Source organism: Emys orbicularis, chromosome 1 (assembly GCF_028017835.1).
Source record: "Emys orbicularis isolate rEmyOrb1 chromosome 1, rEmyOrb1.hap1, whole genome shotgun sequence".
Taxonomy (NCBI): domain Eukaryota; kingdom Metazoa; phylum Chordata; order Testudines; family Emydidae; genus Emys; species Emys orbicularis.
Window position 1 is genome coordinate 142,436,351 of NC_088683.1, and position 18,925 is coordinate 142,455,275.

Genomic DNA, 18,925 nt, shown 5'->3' on the forward strand with positions numbered 1-18,925 from the left:
TAGCTACAGCACTCGACCCAAGGTTTAAGAATCTGAAGTGCCTTCCAAAATCTGAGAGGGACGAGGTATGGAGCATGCTTTCAGAAGTCTTCAAAGAGCAACACTCCGATGCGAAAACTACAGAACCCGAACCAAAAAAGAAAATCAAGCTTCTGCTGGTGGCATCTGACTCAGATGAAGAAAATGAACATGCATCGGTCTGCTCTGCTTTGGATTGTTATTAAGCAGAACCTGCCATCAGCATGGACGCATGTCCTCTGGAATAGTGGTTGAAGCATGAAGGGACATATGAATATTTAGCGCATCTGGCATGTAAATATCTTGCAATGCCAGCTACAATAGTGCCATGCAAATGCCTGTTCTCACTTTCTGGTAACATTGTAAACAAGAAGAGGGCAGCATTATCTCCTGCAAATGTAAACAAACTTGTTTGTCTGAGTGATTGGCTGAACAAGAAGTAGGACTGATTGGCATTGTTCTATTTTTTAATGCAGGGTTTTTTTGTACATTATTCTACGTTTGTAAGTTCAACTTTCATGATAAAGAGATTGCACTACAGTACTTGTATTAGGTGAATTAAAAAATACTATTTCTTTTGGTTTTTACAGTGCAAATACTTGTAATCAAAAATATAAAGTAAGCACTGTACACTTTGTATTCTGTGTTGTAATTGAAATCAATATATTTGAAAATGTAGAAAACATCCAAAAATATTTAACTAAATGGTATTCTATTATTGTTTAACAGTGCAATTAATTGTGCGATTAATTGTGATTAATTTTTTAAATCTCAAGATTAATTTATTTAATCATGCAATTAATCGCGATTAATTTTTTTAAATTGCTTGACAGCCCTTACTGATTAGTGAATTGAACTGATTATTTCTGGTGTTTATATCCATTGAGATTTTAAGACTAGTAGATCTCAGCCTCTCACACCTAGTTTTTACTCATAGATTGTTGTTGTTGTCTTGTCCCACTTCATAGATTGAAAGAGGAAAATAAGCATTCCTGCTTTTTTAGCTCCCAATTAGTTTCTTAACTTTGAATGAACTAATCATTGAACTGAACTAGCTGAATAAACTGAAATGAGGAAACGATTCTCTCTGCACATGCAGACTAGCTACCGCTCCAGGCGCTTAGCCAGTGATTTTATCAGTTTTGTGGCTTGACTTTCTTTAAATCTTAGCAGCAAATAAATACTGCCAAACATTATTTTTTATATTTAATTTAAATGATTTTAATAGATTATAAATTTAGGCCTTAACCTAGATTGTTAAATTCTAATTTTAGTTAGGTTTATTTTTAAAAATAAACCAGTACTTAATTTAAATCAAATCCATCTGATTTAAATAAAAACTATCCATTAAAAAACCCGAACCATCCATTTTAATCAACCCTCACCCCCACTCCTCATTTAATCTGTACCCACACCCCCACTGACTGTAAGTCCCCGCAACATCCTTGCCCAGCCAGTACTGGTCTCCATCCCTCCACACCCAGGCTCTTTGTCTCTATCTATCTCCTCTGCTGCCATCTCCCCCCCCCCCCCCCCCCCCCCCCGGTCTTGTTCTTATCCCCTCTGTATTTGAATCAGGTGCCTTCCTCCTCCTCATTGCCTGGGCTCTAGCAAAGGGAGCACTGAGATCACAGTGTCCCTGCCCACAGTTCCTCTGCCCAAAGCCACAGAAGTCCCCGGTACAGAGGAGGAACAATTGTAGGGAAAGTCCTGCTCAGTTCCTGTAGCCCTAGGCTGCAGCATGTCCAGTGCAAACAGAATCTTTAAGAGAATTTACTGCCAAACTCTATTACAAATAGCCTTGGAGCTTTGTAGTTTCTAAGAATGGAGATTAGCACCTTTAGAGAAAAGAAACTTGCATACCTGTAATGTTTGTTTCAGTAATGTACTGTCTTTAACACTCAGATGCCCAACTCCCAATGGGGTCTAAACCCAAATAAATCCGTTTTACCCTGTATAAAGCTTATACAAGATGAACTCATAAATTGTTCGCCCTCTATAACACTGATAGAGAGATATGCACAGCTGTTTGCCCCCCCCCCCCCCCCGAGTTATAATAGATCAGTATGCACATTCCCCACAGGGTAGGAGCAGCGGTGCTGTGAGTTCTATCTATGGGTAGGACAAGGAGCTAATAGTTAGAGGCAATGGACTTGCTTTATCTCTCTAACAGAGGGGGAATCTGCCTAATGTTGGTGTGTATCTGTGTAAATTTCTTCTAGACAGACACTGGGGAGCACAGACCTAGGAACGCAGATCATAACTCATACATTCAGGGTGGGAATCCCAGAATTGCTCAGCATCAGCCTAACTTTGCTCCTACTGGACTCCATAGGAGTTTGACTGTTGACGTCAATGGGAACAGAGTTAACCCAGCACTGAATGCTCTTGAAAACGCTACCTTCTGAGAACAAGAATCACAAATACGCAGTTTTACGTTGTAGCACTGGAATTTTAGCTTCATTTCTAATCACCTGCAAAAGCAGTTTTTTAATCTCATGTAATTCCGTAGCTGACAGTGTTTCAGAAGATGCTCAATATAGTTAAAACTGATTAGTTCCTCTTTTTTACACTGCCCCGACATGAGAAGTTGATATCACAATGTGAAATTAATGGCAAAATTAGAGCAAATAAAAAGGAAATTCCCCCCAAAAAAACCTTATTAAGAGACAAAACAAGATATAACAAACAATAAGTATCTTGTTGGAATACTGTAGTTTAAAATATCCACAACTAAACCTGTGAAAATCAAGCATTTCAAAGAGAAGATCCACAAACAAACTAATCCGCCCCTCTCACACCCTACAATACTTTGCACCACCCACTTCACAGAAATACAGGTATGTCAAAAGCATTCCAACTACTTCTCAAATGTTTGCAATTAACAATGAAAAAATAATGTATGCATGCACACTAATCCCCCCTCTGTACTCTGTGTGAAAAAGGGAAGGTCTAGTCTGTTTAAGATCTTTCTCTTAATTCCCACACAGCACGTCCATTAAGTTATTCAATCTATTTCTCTGGGACCAATCTCCTACAGGATATTTCCATAGTGTTTTGTCCACTGTCGTTTAAAAAGTCCCAAGTAATGGAGCTTTCACTACTTCCTTTGGGAGGAGGCGCCACAACCTAATTCATCACATTGCCAGGAAGCTTTTCCTGATATTTGGCCTATATTTCTACATTCTCTCCCATTAATCCTAGTTATATCGACATGTCCCCCATAAACCAATCCCGCTCTCTCCTAGATGTTAACACCCTTCAAATATTTTTAGATTTTTATTATGCGCCCTTCCCTCACACCTCTCAGTCAGCATTTAGCCACAGTATATACATTTAGCTACTTTTATCTTTTGTCCTAAATCAGTCCCTTCAGACCCCTGATCAGTGTTAGGTCTGGTATAGTTAGTCTTCTCAAAATTCATTCCACGTTTTCAAGATCTTTTTGGTAACAGGCTTGTGAAAAACTGGGCTTTTTGTTTGTTTAGTTTTTCTCCAGAAAAAATCCCGACTCAGTGGATTTAATCCATTTTCTTTTCTTTTGTTTCGCAGTTTTTGAACTTCTCTGTCACTCTGAAGTTGTTAGATGAATGTAATGTATATTTGAGAGCAAGCTGACACTAGAAATAGTAGGTTTCAATTCTAAAGGAACGGTTCAGAAATTATGAGAGGTTGTTACATACCCATCAAAATAGACAGAGGACAAAGAGATACTACTTAGATATTTGGTTAACATTTATTCAATACTCAAAGTACATTCACAATAAAAAATAAAAAAAACCCACCACACACCTGTCCAATTTTTTTGAACATTAACATTTGATAGACATGCCTTGTCTGTTAAATGTGTAATCAGAGATTTCACTCAATTTTATAAAATCACTAGAAATGACATGTTATGGATGTCACGATGCTCACTCTGTAATATGGTCACAACTTGTTAAATACAGATCTGATGTCTATAGTCCTGTATAATGTCTCTTTAAACAAAAGCTCACTGTTGTAATTATTAGTTTTGTTTCTGATATTTACATGGAAAGGATTTGTAAACCTGGTAAAACTTCCTAAATAAACAAGCAGTGAAGAGAGAAGAGGGGAAAAAAGGAACGAAATGAAACTTTAGACTCCAGTTGTGAATGAAGGCTATCACTGTTCTAAAAATTTGAAAGAGAATCAAGGAGAGCATCAAGGTTTTTGTTATAGCTTTAATCAATCAATACGAAAATGATAGAACAACCCAAACACATGGGGTGGGAGGAGAACAGTGATTGGAGAGAAGCTGATGGCTTGTGAGTAGAATGTGGAAGTGAGGAGAGTGGATGGAGCAGTGAAGTATTAAGGAAGCTTGTTTTGCTGGAAGCCAGAAACTTCTGGAAGGTATGTGGGTCAATTTAAAGAAATTATATATGCACTTTTCCCTGGATCAGTGGTTCTCAACCCGCGGGCCACTTGCGGCCCAATCAGCACACAGCTGCAGTTCATGTGACATCCTGAGGACCGTAACTAGGGTGGGGGTGGGAGGGGCACCTGCCCTGGATGCAGAGCTGAGGGGTGAGGGGTTGTGCAAAAATGGGACAGTGCAGGATCAGGCCCAGCATCGTCCACCACCACCCCCGCCTCCCCCCGCAGCATCAGCAGGAGGCCAGGGTGCTCAGCGTTCCTCCACCCCACAGGATTGTGGGTCCAGTGACCCCAGCTGGAGCAGGTTCCCCGGCACGAGGACCGCAGCAGCAGGTGGGTAGGGCAAGATGCACGGCTGAGCTACGTGCAGCCGAGGTGGGAGACAAGCAGGCATGGGGAGGAGGGCTCAGGGGACTAGAACCGCAGGGAGGGAGGTGCATCGGGCTAGGGCTGCAGGGAAGGGGGTGCAGCCGGCACATATGGGACAGACTCTAGGTGGGGGGGACTGGTGGCAGTCCCTGGATGGGGGGCGGGGAGGTTGAGTGCTGGGGGGCACTCCTTGGGGGGGGGGGGCTGAGGGCAGTTGCTGGAGGGGTCTGGGTGACAGACCCTAGTTGGAGGGGTGGGTGCATGGGGGGCAGTGCCTGGGTGAGGGACTGAATGCTGGAGGGGGCTGTCTCTGGGTGGGCCCATTCTGCCCTGGACAGGGCACCCTATCTCTGCAGGACAAGCACATGTGCCAGCCCATATTTGGGGGGAGTCTGGATGTTGGGGGGACAGTCTCGGGGGGGGGGGGTTGGGTATGGGGGGCAGTCCCTGGCTAGGAGGCCACCCCTCACTGGGCAGGGCTCCCCCTCTTTGCAGGCAGGGTGCACAGCTGTGCTCTCTGGATGCTCAGCCCTGGCACATCACCAAGTGTGGGTGGCAATACACCATGCCATGCCACCCTTACAGTAAATTCATTAATTTTAAGAGTTAATGTTTTGACTTATTTTGCTAATTTAAAATGCTCTTAGTAGACATTTGCCAGTGTTGAAATGAAAGGTATTATATTGATTTGAATCGTATTGCTGTCATATAACAAATATTAAACCTCATTTTTTTGTAGCTATATGGATAGTATATATATTGTGTGGATGCAGCCCACACAAGAAAGAGAGAGTTGCATATGCTACTCCTGGGGGAATTCTGTGCCACTGTGCACACGCAGAATTCATGTCTGGTGCAGAATTCCCTCCCTCTCCCCCCAAGAAAATACATTCTGCCCCCTAAGTGCTGCAGTTCTGCCTTTCACCCACCAGACACCACTGTGGAATTAGAACAGCCAGCAGCCGGCTGTGTTCATCACAGCAGCCAAGTTAGGACAGACACAGTGGGGCACACGGGGCTGTTGGGGGGGTCCACAGACTGGGGTTCAGAACAGCAAGTTTGGGGGACAGACTGGGGCATGGGCTCAGGAGCTAGTGGGGTGACAGCATTGAGCCAGGAGCTGAATGGGAGTGGGGGTGCAGGGCCACACAGGGACAGGGGCAGATGTGCCTGACTGAACGGGATTGGCTTGGGGTCAGCCAGGGTTTTCATGGGGGAGGCTCCCCAACTTCCTAATAGTCTCTCCCCTTCCTCAGCCCCTAAAAAAAACCCCTGTTCCATACTTCTCCCACCCACACCGAATAACTCTCCAGGTTCATTCGCAGGCTCCTTCCCTCTCCCTCAGCTCCTTCGCTACCTTGGACACCCCCAAGCCTTTGCATTGCTTCCGAGGGGTGGGGGAAATACATTCCTATATTGTAGTTTAAATGAATTACTCAAAGTTCTGTATTGCCTCGTAAGGAATCTATTTGTCAAAAAATTACCTGAATGTTTTTTTTTGTTCATATTGTTACAGACATACTTGCTGACAGGTATTTTGAAATAAATTACCAAAATAATTGAAACTGGTGTGTTTATATTGTGTTATTTTGACAGACAAAATATGCAGAATTTAAAAATATTGTGTGCAGAGTTTTAAATTTTTTGGTACAGAATTCCCTCAGGAGTAATACGCGTCCCACAATGGTAAATAGGTTGAGAACCACTGCCCTAGATATACCACAGCAAATGGATTTCATCTTGCAGGTCTACTAAATGCAGCACGTTTAGAAACAGGGCAGAAAAGAAAGGAAGAACTGAAAGGATCAACAATGACAATAATGAAAGATGGTTAGCTAAATATGAGGAAAGAGCTAAGAATGGCTACAATCACACATACTGGGCAAAGCATGTCCCTACATGATGCTCTTGGTTCTATGTCTGAATAGAAAACCCCAGAGCATGGTGCCAAGTTGCTGAAAATGCACAGTAAGTACAACATGGATGTCTTGCCATTTGCTTAAACAACAAAAATAAAGCAAAAAAAGAACATCTTAGGTGGATTGGACTTTGATGAATAAATAACATGCATTTTCACACAACAAGGGACTCTACAGAGAGACAATGAACTTACAAAGCAACAGGGAGAAACTTGAAAAACTACAGGCTAATGACATTACTGCTGCAGTCTCAGCAGAACTCTGGCCTGATCTAATTAACAACAAAGAACTGGAATCACACAAAGGCAAAATTGAAAATTGATTCAGCAACCCAATGGAACCTTTTCATTAGCCAATGTTACTGCGCTCAACCACACAGGTCGGAGGTTCCACCCAGAACAGGAAGAAGAGACTGAAACGAGGCTGATGGAACATCAACCTGAGTTTCTTCTTTCTCTGCTAGCACTGAAAATTGGAGATCCAAATTTTGATCCCAAATCTGTGTGTGTGCCAGAATTCTTTGGATCAAAATAACAAATGCAGCAAGACACAACAGCTTTCAGGGTTTTGTCAATTTTCTAAAAAGGTGAATGCCTGGCCAGTTAGCTCAGCATCAACTACTGTGTGTGTTTTTGGCACATTCCAGCTGGGTTAGTTGAAATTGCAACGGGTTAGCTACCAAGGGCAGAAAGGAGAGTGAGAGGTTTAGCTCCGTAGTAGACTGGGAATGTGACTGAAGTTTTCCCTTTGGACAGCATGTGCCTTTTCCTGCTTGGGGAACACGTGTGCTTACAAAGTGAATCACCCAGGATGTGTTTTGTGTTTCATTTCGTTACACTGATGCGGATGTGTTTGTTTTTCGTTTTTTTCCACGTTGGGTTTTTTGGATTGGGGAAAACCACACCAATCCTGTGTGGTAACATAGTCCCCCCGAAACGAATACAACACCCCCAGGGCCTCACAGCCGAACCTCAGAGAGATGGACTGTTCTTTGACGTGCCAGCTTTCACCACTCAGCCCAAACACTGCAAACTCAAGCCTTGGCTGGCCATTCTCCCCTGGAGGTCTCTCTGCATCACTGCTTCCTCTGTGTCTCCCTCTCACTGAATATCTGTATTTTGGATTGACTTTCTCTCAGGTAGCTTAGCTGCATTCTTTCAAGCAGAACCTCATTGGCTAGGTTTTTGCTATATTTCGAATCTCTCTGTCTCCCTGTTTGTTATTTCTCTCTCCTCCCCGGCATGTACAATTCCTCTCTAGTCATGGTCATCTGGAAGCGGCACTGATGTGCTGTGTACCCCCTTCCAGATCATTAAGGACGATGTTAAAGAATACCAGACCTGGCTCCCAAGCAGGCACACTGTCATTTATATCATTACCCTAACGACGGCACAATATTGTCTGAAAAGGTGAAAAACAAAGCCGTTTGTTGTCTAAACCTCACTCATATTACAGCAGCAATCACAAGCATCCCTACCACACAATTCCTGTTGCACCTTAGCTGCAATCAAAAGCTACCTTACTGATCACATAAGAAATCCAGGTCTGATCCTGCTCCCAGAGAAGTGAATGGGAGACTGGTCTTTGATTTCCTTTAGGGAAGGGCTGGGTCCTATATCAGTGAGCAAACAGGGAGGTAACCTAGCAGTGCTTTCCATGCAGTGAGTCCAAAGTAAGTGGAGACTGCCAGGCTGTCAGAAAAGTAAGCTGGGCTTCTCCTCCAGGAGCATGGTGGTATCTGCCTGAGCCAGCCAGACTGCTACTAGAGCAGTGGAACACCTCCAGCATCAAAACCAGTGCATGAGGCAGAGGCACGCTCCGGAGAGAGGAGTCTGGTTCATTTTCAGTTGGAGTAGGAGCCACTTGCCCTCAGTGGACTCCATAGGGTGACCAGATGTCCCGATTTTATAGGCTCCTATTACCCTCCACCCCCTGTCCTGATTTTTCACACTTGCTGTCTGGTCACCCTAGGACTCCAGCTACCCACAAGGGCACCTCAGCCAGGGGGAGCATCATGCACAGTGGGCCAAACTCAGAGGTGATGTATAATGGAGGGAAGCGTGAGGCCTGGTCTGCACACAAACTTGTGCTGGTTTAACTATTTTAAACCAATTAAACTAGTGCAAACCACATGTTGTCCACCATGCCTGGTTTATATCAATACATGTACAGGCACAAACTGAACCAATATAACCAGTTCTGAACTGATGATGGGTTATCCACAAGGGTGAAAGCAGTTTCATTCGAAAGGTAGGTCACATTCTGAACTGGCTATCGTGCCAGAAACAGTCCATCTGTGTGAGCCGCCTCCTGGTGAGAGATGGAGGAAGAGTTCTCAGACGGGGGAGAGGGGCATGTAGCACCTCTGCCTCAGGAGAAGTGAATTCTGTGCACACCAAACATAGGGACAGCTGCATAACTTTCCCTTGCAGGCTGGGCCTGCTCCACACACAGTTTGTCCTGTTCCACACACTGGCTTATAAACTGTGAAGATGATCTCAGGACTATATTTACATCTCTGTCTGGTCAGATCTTTCTATAGCTCACACACTGGGCCCCTCTTCCTTGGCATGGACCCCAGAGATTAGTAAGCAAAGAAGGGTATAAATCAGTGGCTGGGGGCCTGCCAGGGGTGCCTTGAACTAGCCGTTCACATTGGAAACAGGTGCACTGAGGACAAGCAGGGACATTGTACCATCCCAGCATGGGTAGTGAGTTCATGACACTTCTTCGCCCCATAAGTCTGGTCTACACTTTTCACTACGAGGGTGCATTATTTACTTTTTGTACTTTGCTCACCTGCTCTAAAGCCCAGTGAAATTAATTGGAGTCCTTCCATTGACTTCAATGGGCTTTAGATCAGGCCCCTAGGTAAGTCCCTTTTGTTTCTGGTCAGTTTCACTTCTGTTCTAGTTTTGTTCCTAGTCAATTCTACATCCTGTCAGTTCCCTTTCCTGAGTCTCACGCCCAGCCTATCACATCGCTACCATGTTTTGGTTGCAAATACTGCACAGAATGTTTAAATCCAAACAAACCCAACCAAAGAAAAACTACCTGTTTTTACTGGGATTTTTTTATGTTAATGGAAGTTGTGACCGATGGCATTAAGTGTGTTGATAATCTACATTTCATAACCAAGGAAGATGAGTGAGGTGGATTTTAAATTAAGGCTTTGTCTACCTACACAGGGAAGCTTTTAGTTGTAAACTAAGGTGTGACTTTAAACCAATATAGTTATACCTTTATTACACCTCATTCCAATAATAATACAATCAATAATACCAGTATAATTGATGACTATGTCTTCACCGTAGAGCTAATCCAGATGTTCAGTATCCGGGTGTGAGGACCTGGGTCAGCCTAACCCAGGTGCGGGCAGCCACACTGAAAAGTCTCATTACTGTGTGCTCATTGGTGCTGCACTTGCCCAGGTGTGTTGCACTTGCTAGGACTTCTGGGGGCACACACATTCCCCAAGTTCTTTGTGATCCTCTGTGATTCTTTCCCAGTGAATTGTGGGAGAACTTGTCTGTCCTTCTGGGCACGGAGGGTACCGTGGGAAGGCACTGGAGGACTATCAGCACTCAAGTGGGTTAGCCTGCATCCTCATTGTGAAGAGGCAGGGTTACAAATTCCAGCCTATAGCCCCGGCTGGACCAGGCTGTCTGGGTTTAGAGCACCACTAGACTCAGTTCAGAGAGTCTTATGGGAGGGAGGTTAGGAGCAACACCCAGGTTAGAGATCGGGTGAACTCTGCAGTAAAGAGATGCCCTATAGGTCAGTGATTCTCAACCTTTTTTCATTTGTGGACCCCTAAAAAAATGTGAATGGAGCTGCAGACTCTTTTGGAAATCTATTGTCTGTCTGTATAGTTGAATTCTGTTCAGTCAGTTTTCAGTCTAAGTCTTTTGCGGACCCCTCAGATACCCCAGGTTGAGCACCATTGCTATAGGTATAACACTATACAAGTGTAACTGGTAAAAACTCCATGTTGTTTTTGTGGTAAAACCTTCCTTTGTAGAGAAGGGCTTAGAAAAACTTCATCCATGCCAAACTGAAGGCGTGATCTACCTAGATGGGCCCATCAGAAGCCAATCAGCCCACAGAATGACCTGTGAACTGCTGCGCTTGAAGTTTGGGAACAGGGAACCAAACTACCATGGTGGGGGTGTGCAATCCAGAAAAAAAACTGGTTGGGAAGGGGAAAGAGACCTCAGAAGAGATTCTTACTAGTGGAATGACAAATTGTTTTTCTGGAGACTTTTAACCACAGGTTGTAGCATCTCAGCATCTCATTTGGTCGTGCCACAGAAGCACTAGGATTTTTCCTCTTAACTCCTATACTTTGTCTCTTTCCCCCCTTGCATTAGTTGATTGCCAGTTAACTCAAGTTAGTTACCACCTTTACTGTATCACAAGCCTGGGTGATCCACTCCACCTGTAGAACATACCCTTATCTGCTCTTCCACAGCCCCAGCCAGATACTTTCCCCCCTCTGCGGCAGGCTGATGCCTCTCTCTATTCCTGACCGTAGGCAGCTACTGTCTCTATCATTCTGTCCTTAGGGGGAAAAGGGCACTGTACTAGCCTGCTGAGAACAGCCCAAAGGTGAAAAATATTCATACCAGGGCTGGAAGTAGACAAAATATTGTCACCGGGAAGCGTAGAGAGCAGAATTCATACCCAGCTTGTGCTCAAAGATTTCCCATTCAAAGGCCATATAATGAGGCCATATAATGAGGCCTGGACACATACACATTACATAGGTGCTCCGGGGCTGGAGCACCTACAGAAAAAAAATAGTGGGTGCTCAGCAACCACCGGCAGCTAGCTCCTCCCCCCCCCAGCGCCTCCCACTCCCCCCCAGCGCCTCCTACCTGCCACAATCAGCTGTTCAGCAGCATGCAGGAGATGCTGTGGGCGGAGCGAGGGTGGGGTGCACTCGGGGGCGGAATGAGGCAGGGCCTGAGGGGGGACTGAGTACCCCCCCCAGGAACTCTCAAAGTCAGCAACTCTGCACACAGACACCATGGCCATCAGTGAGGATTGAACCTGGGACCTTCAGCACCAAATCACAGGCCTCTCCCACTTAAAGTTTAGGAGAACATAATGATGGTTGTGGGGGATGCCAGCAAAGGCAGACATGCTCACATTCATCAAGCCACTGTATTACACTTATCCAAAACCTGTATCAGCAACATGCCCGGTTCTGGCTTGCCCCTTAACTGGTCTCCCTGAAAAGGCCTCTTTTAAACCCAATTTTGACCCTCCTGCACTTCTTTTTGTAATTCTGGTTGCTTTAAAAAAATGTATTGAATCTGAGCTGCTGCATTATTCTGGGCCATCTCAAGATCTCATTCAGACCATCTACATTGCAGAACAGATGGGCTTGCACAGATCTCACTCCTTCAGTTGGTGGGAAGCTCCCTCCATTCTCCTTACCGTACATCTTGCCTTCGTCCGACAGGATGATCTTCCGCCGTCCGCATGGCGGGTAGATGGCTAACGCTTCCTGGAAGCTCTGCTCAATGTCCGGACTCCACACGCCCTCGGCATCATTGTCGATGGGCTTGTCCAAGGCCTCGCTGCCCCCCGAGTCGTTGCTCCCCTCAGGGGAGGTGGGAGAACTCCACTCGTTGGAGGTAATGGTGCCAGCTAGAAACTCCAAGGCGCCACTTGGAGAAGCAGCCACAGAACCTTCAATGACAAACACACTGTCTCAGTTACTGATGCCTCCCACCAAGAAGACGAAGGGAAAGTAAAAACCAGTTCAGGGCCAATCCCATTCTGGGTCCTTGGCTGAGTGCAGGCCCCTGACTTACACAAGATCAGTTTGTCGAGACCATTTACAGTTAATGCGATAAACCATGCAGAACACCACAAGAGATTTCCTCGGTCTTAGCAGTCGCTATCCCGTCATACAATCTCATTACTGCTGCAAGGGAGAGCCTTCTCCTCTGTAGGTACTTCTGCCTGGGACAGCCTCCCTGTATCGCTTTCGTTCATTAACTCTCCATCTATTTTCAATTCTCATCTGAAAACACATCTTCTCTCCTTTGCCTCTTAATTTCCCTCTCCCTTGGCTGTCATTATCCCTGTAACTGTATTATTTAACTCTCCAAAGCATGCAGGGATTCGGTCTGTGTGAAAGACACGACACAAAATAAAGCTGTGATGAATTATCTAGTCATCACTCTGGCCTAAGGAATTGTCTTAGATACAGTTTCACGGGCCTGCAGTTGGCGATCGGTGTCATTTTTAACACTGACATTTCTGCTTCCCTGGGATCAGCTGCAATTTTTAAAAGCAATGCCTCAAAGCCAGGCACTCTAATGGAACAGCCCCAGCCTGAGAGGCGGCGAGGCAGCATGGGCTAGTAGATAAGTCACTGGTCTGCGAGTCACAAGACTGAGGGTCTGTTCTTGGCTCTGCCACTGATCTGCTGGGTGATCTTAGGCAAGTCACTTCACCTCTCTGTGCTTCAGTTTCCTGTCTGTCTTGTCTATTTAGATTGTAAGGTGCTTTGGGGCAGGGACTTGTCTCTCACTGTGTGTTTGTGCAGCTCGGGGCACTACAAATAATTAATAATAATCGATACTTTATAAATCCCTGTGACAGAGAAGACAGATTGCTAGCTAGATCTTATGGTCTGTGGAGCCCTGCTGGCTGGTCCACAGAATGAATCTCTCCTATAGATAGACCCATCTCCCCTTGTAGTACCTCGATCCCCTGCTGCTTAGTTCTCCAAATGTTTCACTCTATGAGCCACCAGGGTGGATTGGTGGTTCTCAAGCCATAGTTTGGGAAACTCTAGCTAGCTAGTCTGTCCTGTGAAAGACAAAAGAGCTGAAAAATCCCACTTTACCACTCCCCTGAGCCAAGCAGTGGGGAAAATCACGTCAAGCCTCAGCCCACATAGGCAGGGAAGAGGAGAAGGCTCAGACAAGGTGAGGAGAGGGATGGCCCAGAGCTAGGGTGACTAGATAGCAAGTGTGAAAAATTGGGACGGGGGCGGGGGGGTAATAGGAGCCCATATAAAAAAAGCCCCAAATATCAGGACTGTCCCTATAAAATCGGGACATCTGGTCACTCTACCCAGAGCAGAGAGACAGAGTGGCAGTGAATAGGGAGTAAACATAGAGTAAGGAGACTACAGCTGGAAGCAGAGCGGGAGGAGGGGAACGTGACGGAGGGAAAAACCAGAAAAAGCAGGATAGAGACATAAAGATTGAGCCGAGGAAGCAAGGAGAGAGAAAGATAACCAGAAGTAAGGAGGAAGGAAATGCAAAAGAACAGGAAGAGAGACTAACACAGACAAGAACTATAAAGAGACACTTAAGATGAGTCTTGTCTGACACAGGCTGCAAACATTCTGGGGCAGAGGCTGTCTCTGCTCTGTGACTTGTCTATAGAGGGGCCTAGCACAATGGGGCTCTTGTCACAGTTGGGGCAAGTAGGTGCCACCAGAATACAAAAACTAATCAGTAATGGAGGGAGAAAGAGAGAAAGGAAGAAATACAGACTGAATGAGAAGAACGTGATCCCCAAGGAAAAGGAGATTGGGAAGAAGCAGAGTCAAAAGGAAGGATAAAAATGTGGGGCATAGAGAGGGAAGATATGAAGAGGAAAAGCAGAACTGACGGGGCTAACGGGGCAAGAGAAATGAAACAAAGTGCAGAATGCTCTCCTTCCGTCCCCAGAGTAGGTGTGGGCTCCTAACGAGCAATCACTACATTCCAACAGACTTGGAGATGCTGTTCTGTTTGCGAGGCCTGTGCTGGGAAGGAGGAAATTTCCCAGTTTTGCCAACCCCAAGCATTCAAAAATCAGGAGTAATGCCCCCAAAGTCATGTGATTGACTTAAGAAAAATCACGAGATTGGCTTAAAAGTAATAAATGTTAGGGTCTTTTTATTTGCTTTTTGGTTTCGGAGTCTTTTGGATTCACGTTTTCAAGCTCTTCTCCACCCCCATGAGGGCTAGAATCTTACTTAAAAAAAGAAGAAACCTGAGATTCTCATGAATTCACATGATTCCAGGAACTGGAGCTTTAAGAAAAAACACCAAATATTGCAGGATTCACGATAAAATCATGAGAGCTGACAACACTGGTTTCCATAAGATTCTGTGACATCCACACCCATTTTACATCTTAAATATTCACCAAAGCCCACACAAAAGCTTTTGGGGGAAAAAGTATAATGTTATAATAAACAAATAAATAATAATAATATACACAAAGTGACTAATCAGCTGGTTGCCTGGAGACTGTAAGATACCATGCTGCAGAGTAGAGGACACGGATTCGATCTAAATTAGAACTCTATTCAGGGGGATTGCATTGTTTCCCACCGAACTCCAAGGAACTGGATATGCTAGGTCCCATTGCCGTGTGCTCCCATCCCCGCAGAAAACATGGGAAAGGAAGATAAAGGCATCGGGGTGATTGAAACTCAGTCCTTAACAACATGACACCCAAACTGTAGTGAGAACTGAACCAAACAGGGACTGTTACCGTGCCTTTAAGAGAGCATAAAATGAGTGACTAATACAGTAGTTGCCCCAGTGCCAGATGTCAATCACCAACAGCCTACTCCACTGGCAGGTGCTCTGCAGAAGGTTATTCAGACATCCAAGAGATTCTGCTACTGGTGAATGAGAGACAGACCTTCGAGTCAGGTCTCCTCAGGGGAGATTCAGGAATAGAAAAAGGAAAAAGCCATATGTTTTAGCACCTCTTTTCTCATGCTTAAAAACACTCTTGCTCCCTGGGGCCCTGAGTATGACCCTGTCTACGCTAGGGTAAAAGGTGAGTTTTTATATTAAAATCCAAGGGGGCACAAAGTAAACTGTCGTTTTAACACATGTTCAGCCCTAAAGAGTGACTCTGACTGATTAACACCTTAAAACTACAACTTGCCTCATGCTCATTGGATTGTAACATGCGTTAGCTAACGCGTTAAGACACATCCTGTATCCTAATGAAGCCATGGCTATAGCCTAGTGAAGGTAGGGCCTTTAGGAACCAAAATGTGTGTTTTTCATGGGTGTGAACTCAGTTACAACCTCCCCTTAAGGCCATGTATGCAGTTTAACACCTTTAAGACTGTTTGAGCTGGCCATGCTGTAGCAAGGAAATGGAGCGAATTCAATTGAAACACATATTTTGCTGTGTAGCGAAGCCCCACGAGTCACAGGCAGGAGCAGCGGAAACACTCTGAAAGTGGGGGGGCCATAGGTGCCCACTCCCGCACCACCCCTTCCCTCGAGGCCCCCCTGCTCGCTCCTCTCTGCCCCCCTCCACCGTCATTTGCCCTTATGGCTGGTAAAAAATGGGAGGGGCCATGGCCTCCTGACCGCCCTGTTCCAGCACTTGTGGTCCCGAGCAGATCACTTAACTGAACTGTGGGGCAAATCTGTGGCAACAACCCTCAGGGTGATGGGAAGCGGAGCCCATGAACTCTGGCTCGATAGGGCTTGAGGCCAGGGGGAAGAGACTGTGGAGAAAACATGCAGGCTGGTGCCAGAAAGTCAGTCAACTCCTGGGATCCTGTTCTCCAGCCACAGGATACACATAAGTGCTACTGACTTCAAATGACACCCTTAAGTCTCTAACAAACAGTTAGAGTTTGTCTACACTGGCACTTTAGAGCGCTGCAACTTTCTCACTCAGGGGTGTGAAAAAACACAGTGCTGGTAGCTATTCCTCTCGTGGAGGTGGGCTTTTTTGAGCACTGGGAGAGCTCTCTCTCAGCGCTATGCCACAACTACACAAGCAGCAGCGTTTTAATGTTGCCAGCGAAGACGTGCCCTATGTGTGTGGCAAGCTGGGGTATTAATCTATCTCCCACGCAGCATTTCTTAAATGCGGCCACCAGGGGCTTTTCTTGCAGCCACAGCTCCTGGGCTGTGATGGGGGCGGGGAGGCAAAGTAGCACCCCTTTCCTCCCTGTTTCTCCTGGATGCACTGCCTTGGTGTTTGGTTGCTGGGGCCACCAGCAGGGGTTGGTCCCTGCCCCCATCTGGAGTCAGCTGGGGCACAATGCTGTAGAAGCTGGCAGCCGGTGAGTTCCCCGCCTTCCCAGGGGTGGTGGGGCAGCAGGCTCTGACCGCGGGGCTTTGGGCTCCAGCTCCAGGCTCTGGCTGTGCAGTGGCAGGCCCTGGACTCCAGCCAAACAGATTCGGGCTCTGTCCCTGGGCCCCATCCTCTGGCACGGGGCTTCAGGCTCTGGTCGTGGGGCTTCAGGCTCCAGCCTCCTGCTGCCTCTCACCCCCATCTCCCCTGGCCCCCACTGCCTCCCCCGATTCTCCAGCCAGGGCTTAATTTGTCCCCAGATTTGCCAGGACTGAGTACATCTGCTGGGAAAAGTGATACTTGTATGTTTGTTAATGTCACTTTTCCCAACAGACTTACTAGCTAGCAATAAATAAATTACATTGATTTGGACATGTATCTGTGCGTATTTATTTGGTTTTCCTAAAGCTAATTAAGTATTTTAGGAAGAAGTGTGAGAGCAGCCACCAGCAAGAGTTGGTGGCCACACTCTGAGGCCACCAAATTTTTTTTCCTGAGAACCCCAGCCTGTCGAGCACCAGCTGTTCACATGGATGCTGCTACCGCACAAGAAAAGTTCCTAGTGCACTGTGATCTGCCCCTCTTTGACGTGGGAGTAGCTCAAAGCTCACTAGGGAACTTTTAGTGCGTGGCTGCAGGGGCCACACAGACAGTGGGCAGCACCCTAGTGTGAGGTAGATTTACATTCTCACTTGCTGAGCACTGACTGTTTGCTTCGGCAAGCCCTTACAGGCTCTGGAGGTGTGTGGGGAGCATGAAGGGGCCCTTGGGAGCAAAGAGGCAGTGGTCCCGAGTCTCTCTCAGACTGGCACAAATCAGTGGAGATACGCTGGTGTACGTAGGAAGAGAGGAGACATGTTCAGACACTGGCAATCTTGAAGCTGCCCTCATCTTGCACCTCTAGGTCACTGTTCATTCTACCCCATCCGAGGCCGGTACTCACTGCAGGGATGGGTCTACACTACGGGCACTACACTAGCATAGCCACAGCGCTGTGCTGGGGGACACGTGTCTGCATTAGGATCAGGCAAAGTCTGCAGAGTCCAAGCGCTGTGAAGCCTACCCATCATTTCTTGGGTTTGCAGGTTTGTTAGCAAACTGTCATTTGAACCCCTTGGCCCACCCCCAAGTCATATTCAACCTTTGTTTTTAAATGTTTGTCCAGCCAAACACAGGTGCTGGAACTAGGGGTGCTGCCGCACCCCCTGGCTTGAAGTGGATTCCATCATATACAGGGTTTTCAGTTTGGTTTTCTGCACCCCCATGATACAAACTGTTTCAGCCCCCCTACAGCTAGAGGGGAACCTCTGGTTTATCACAGGGATAGATGATCTCTCCAAACTAGACAGACGTGCCGTATACAGACACCACATTTACTGATTTCTCATTAAAAGTTCTCTCACTTTAATTCTTCCTCCTGATTTTTTCCCCTCTCTCTGCCACCTTTTTCACACGCTAAGCAGATCAGATGCCCAAGAGCATTTGACTCCAGCTTTCCCACCCTTTGGGCCTGATTCTCCTTTGACTGATGCACTCACCAAAGCTACTCCTGATGTACACTAGCATGAAAGGAGAACTCAGTCAAGTGGGTCTGAGTTTGGCCAGAACGTCTGATCATCTCTCAATAGGGATCAGGGCTGAGCTATAGTGATACAGAAGCTGGAACTGCTGCTACCTGCATTGTACCTGCTCTCTTTTGCCTGAGACTTCAATTTACAGGACTGTCCATCTGGCCCTTTACACTTGGCCAAAACAACCCAGAGGAGAAAGCTGGATTAGGGGGTTGGGGGAAGGGGAGGCTTCGTGATAGCCCAGCTTCCCTCTAGAGCTGGTCAAAAAAATTTCAACAGAACAAGAAAATGCGGTTTTGTTGCAATCAAAACATTTTTCAGGAATGTGTTGATGTAACTGCAAGTTTTGACAAGAAAAAGTGTAAATGAATTGTTTTGACTTTCTTGTTTCCTTTAGATTGTGTCAAAATGTTTCATGTAGATAAGGTAAAAATGTTCCATTTCAACTTCATCATTTCAATACATTTTGATTTTCATATTATATTATTGTTTTATTTATATATTATATTAGAAATGTTACATATATTTAACATATACTATATTTCATATGAAATGTAATATACACAAAATACT

General features: G+C 45.7%; 1 protein-coding gene across 1 annotated transcript in view; it reads right to left on the bottom strand.

Moving 5' to 3' along the window:
• The window catches only part of TEAD4 (TEA domain transcription factor 4), a 79,084-nt gene that overhangs the window by 42,908 nt on the left and 17,251 nt on the right, over nucleotides 1-18,925 (bottom strand). The window contains 1 exon segment of the mRNA XM_065412322.1: nucleotides 12,150-12,404. Coding sequence (XP_065268394.1) covers nucleotides 12,150-12,404 — 255 coding nt within the window.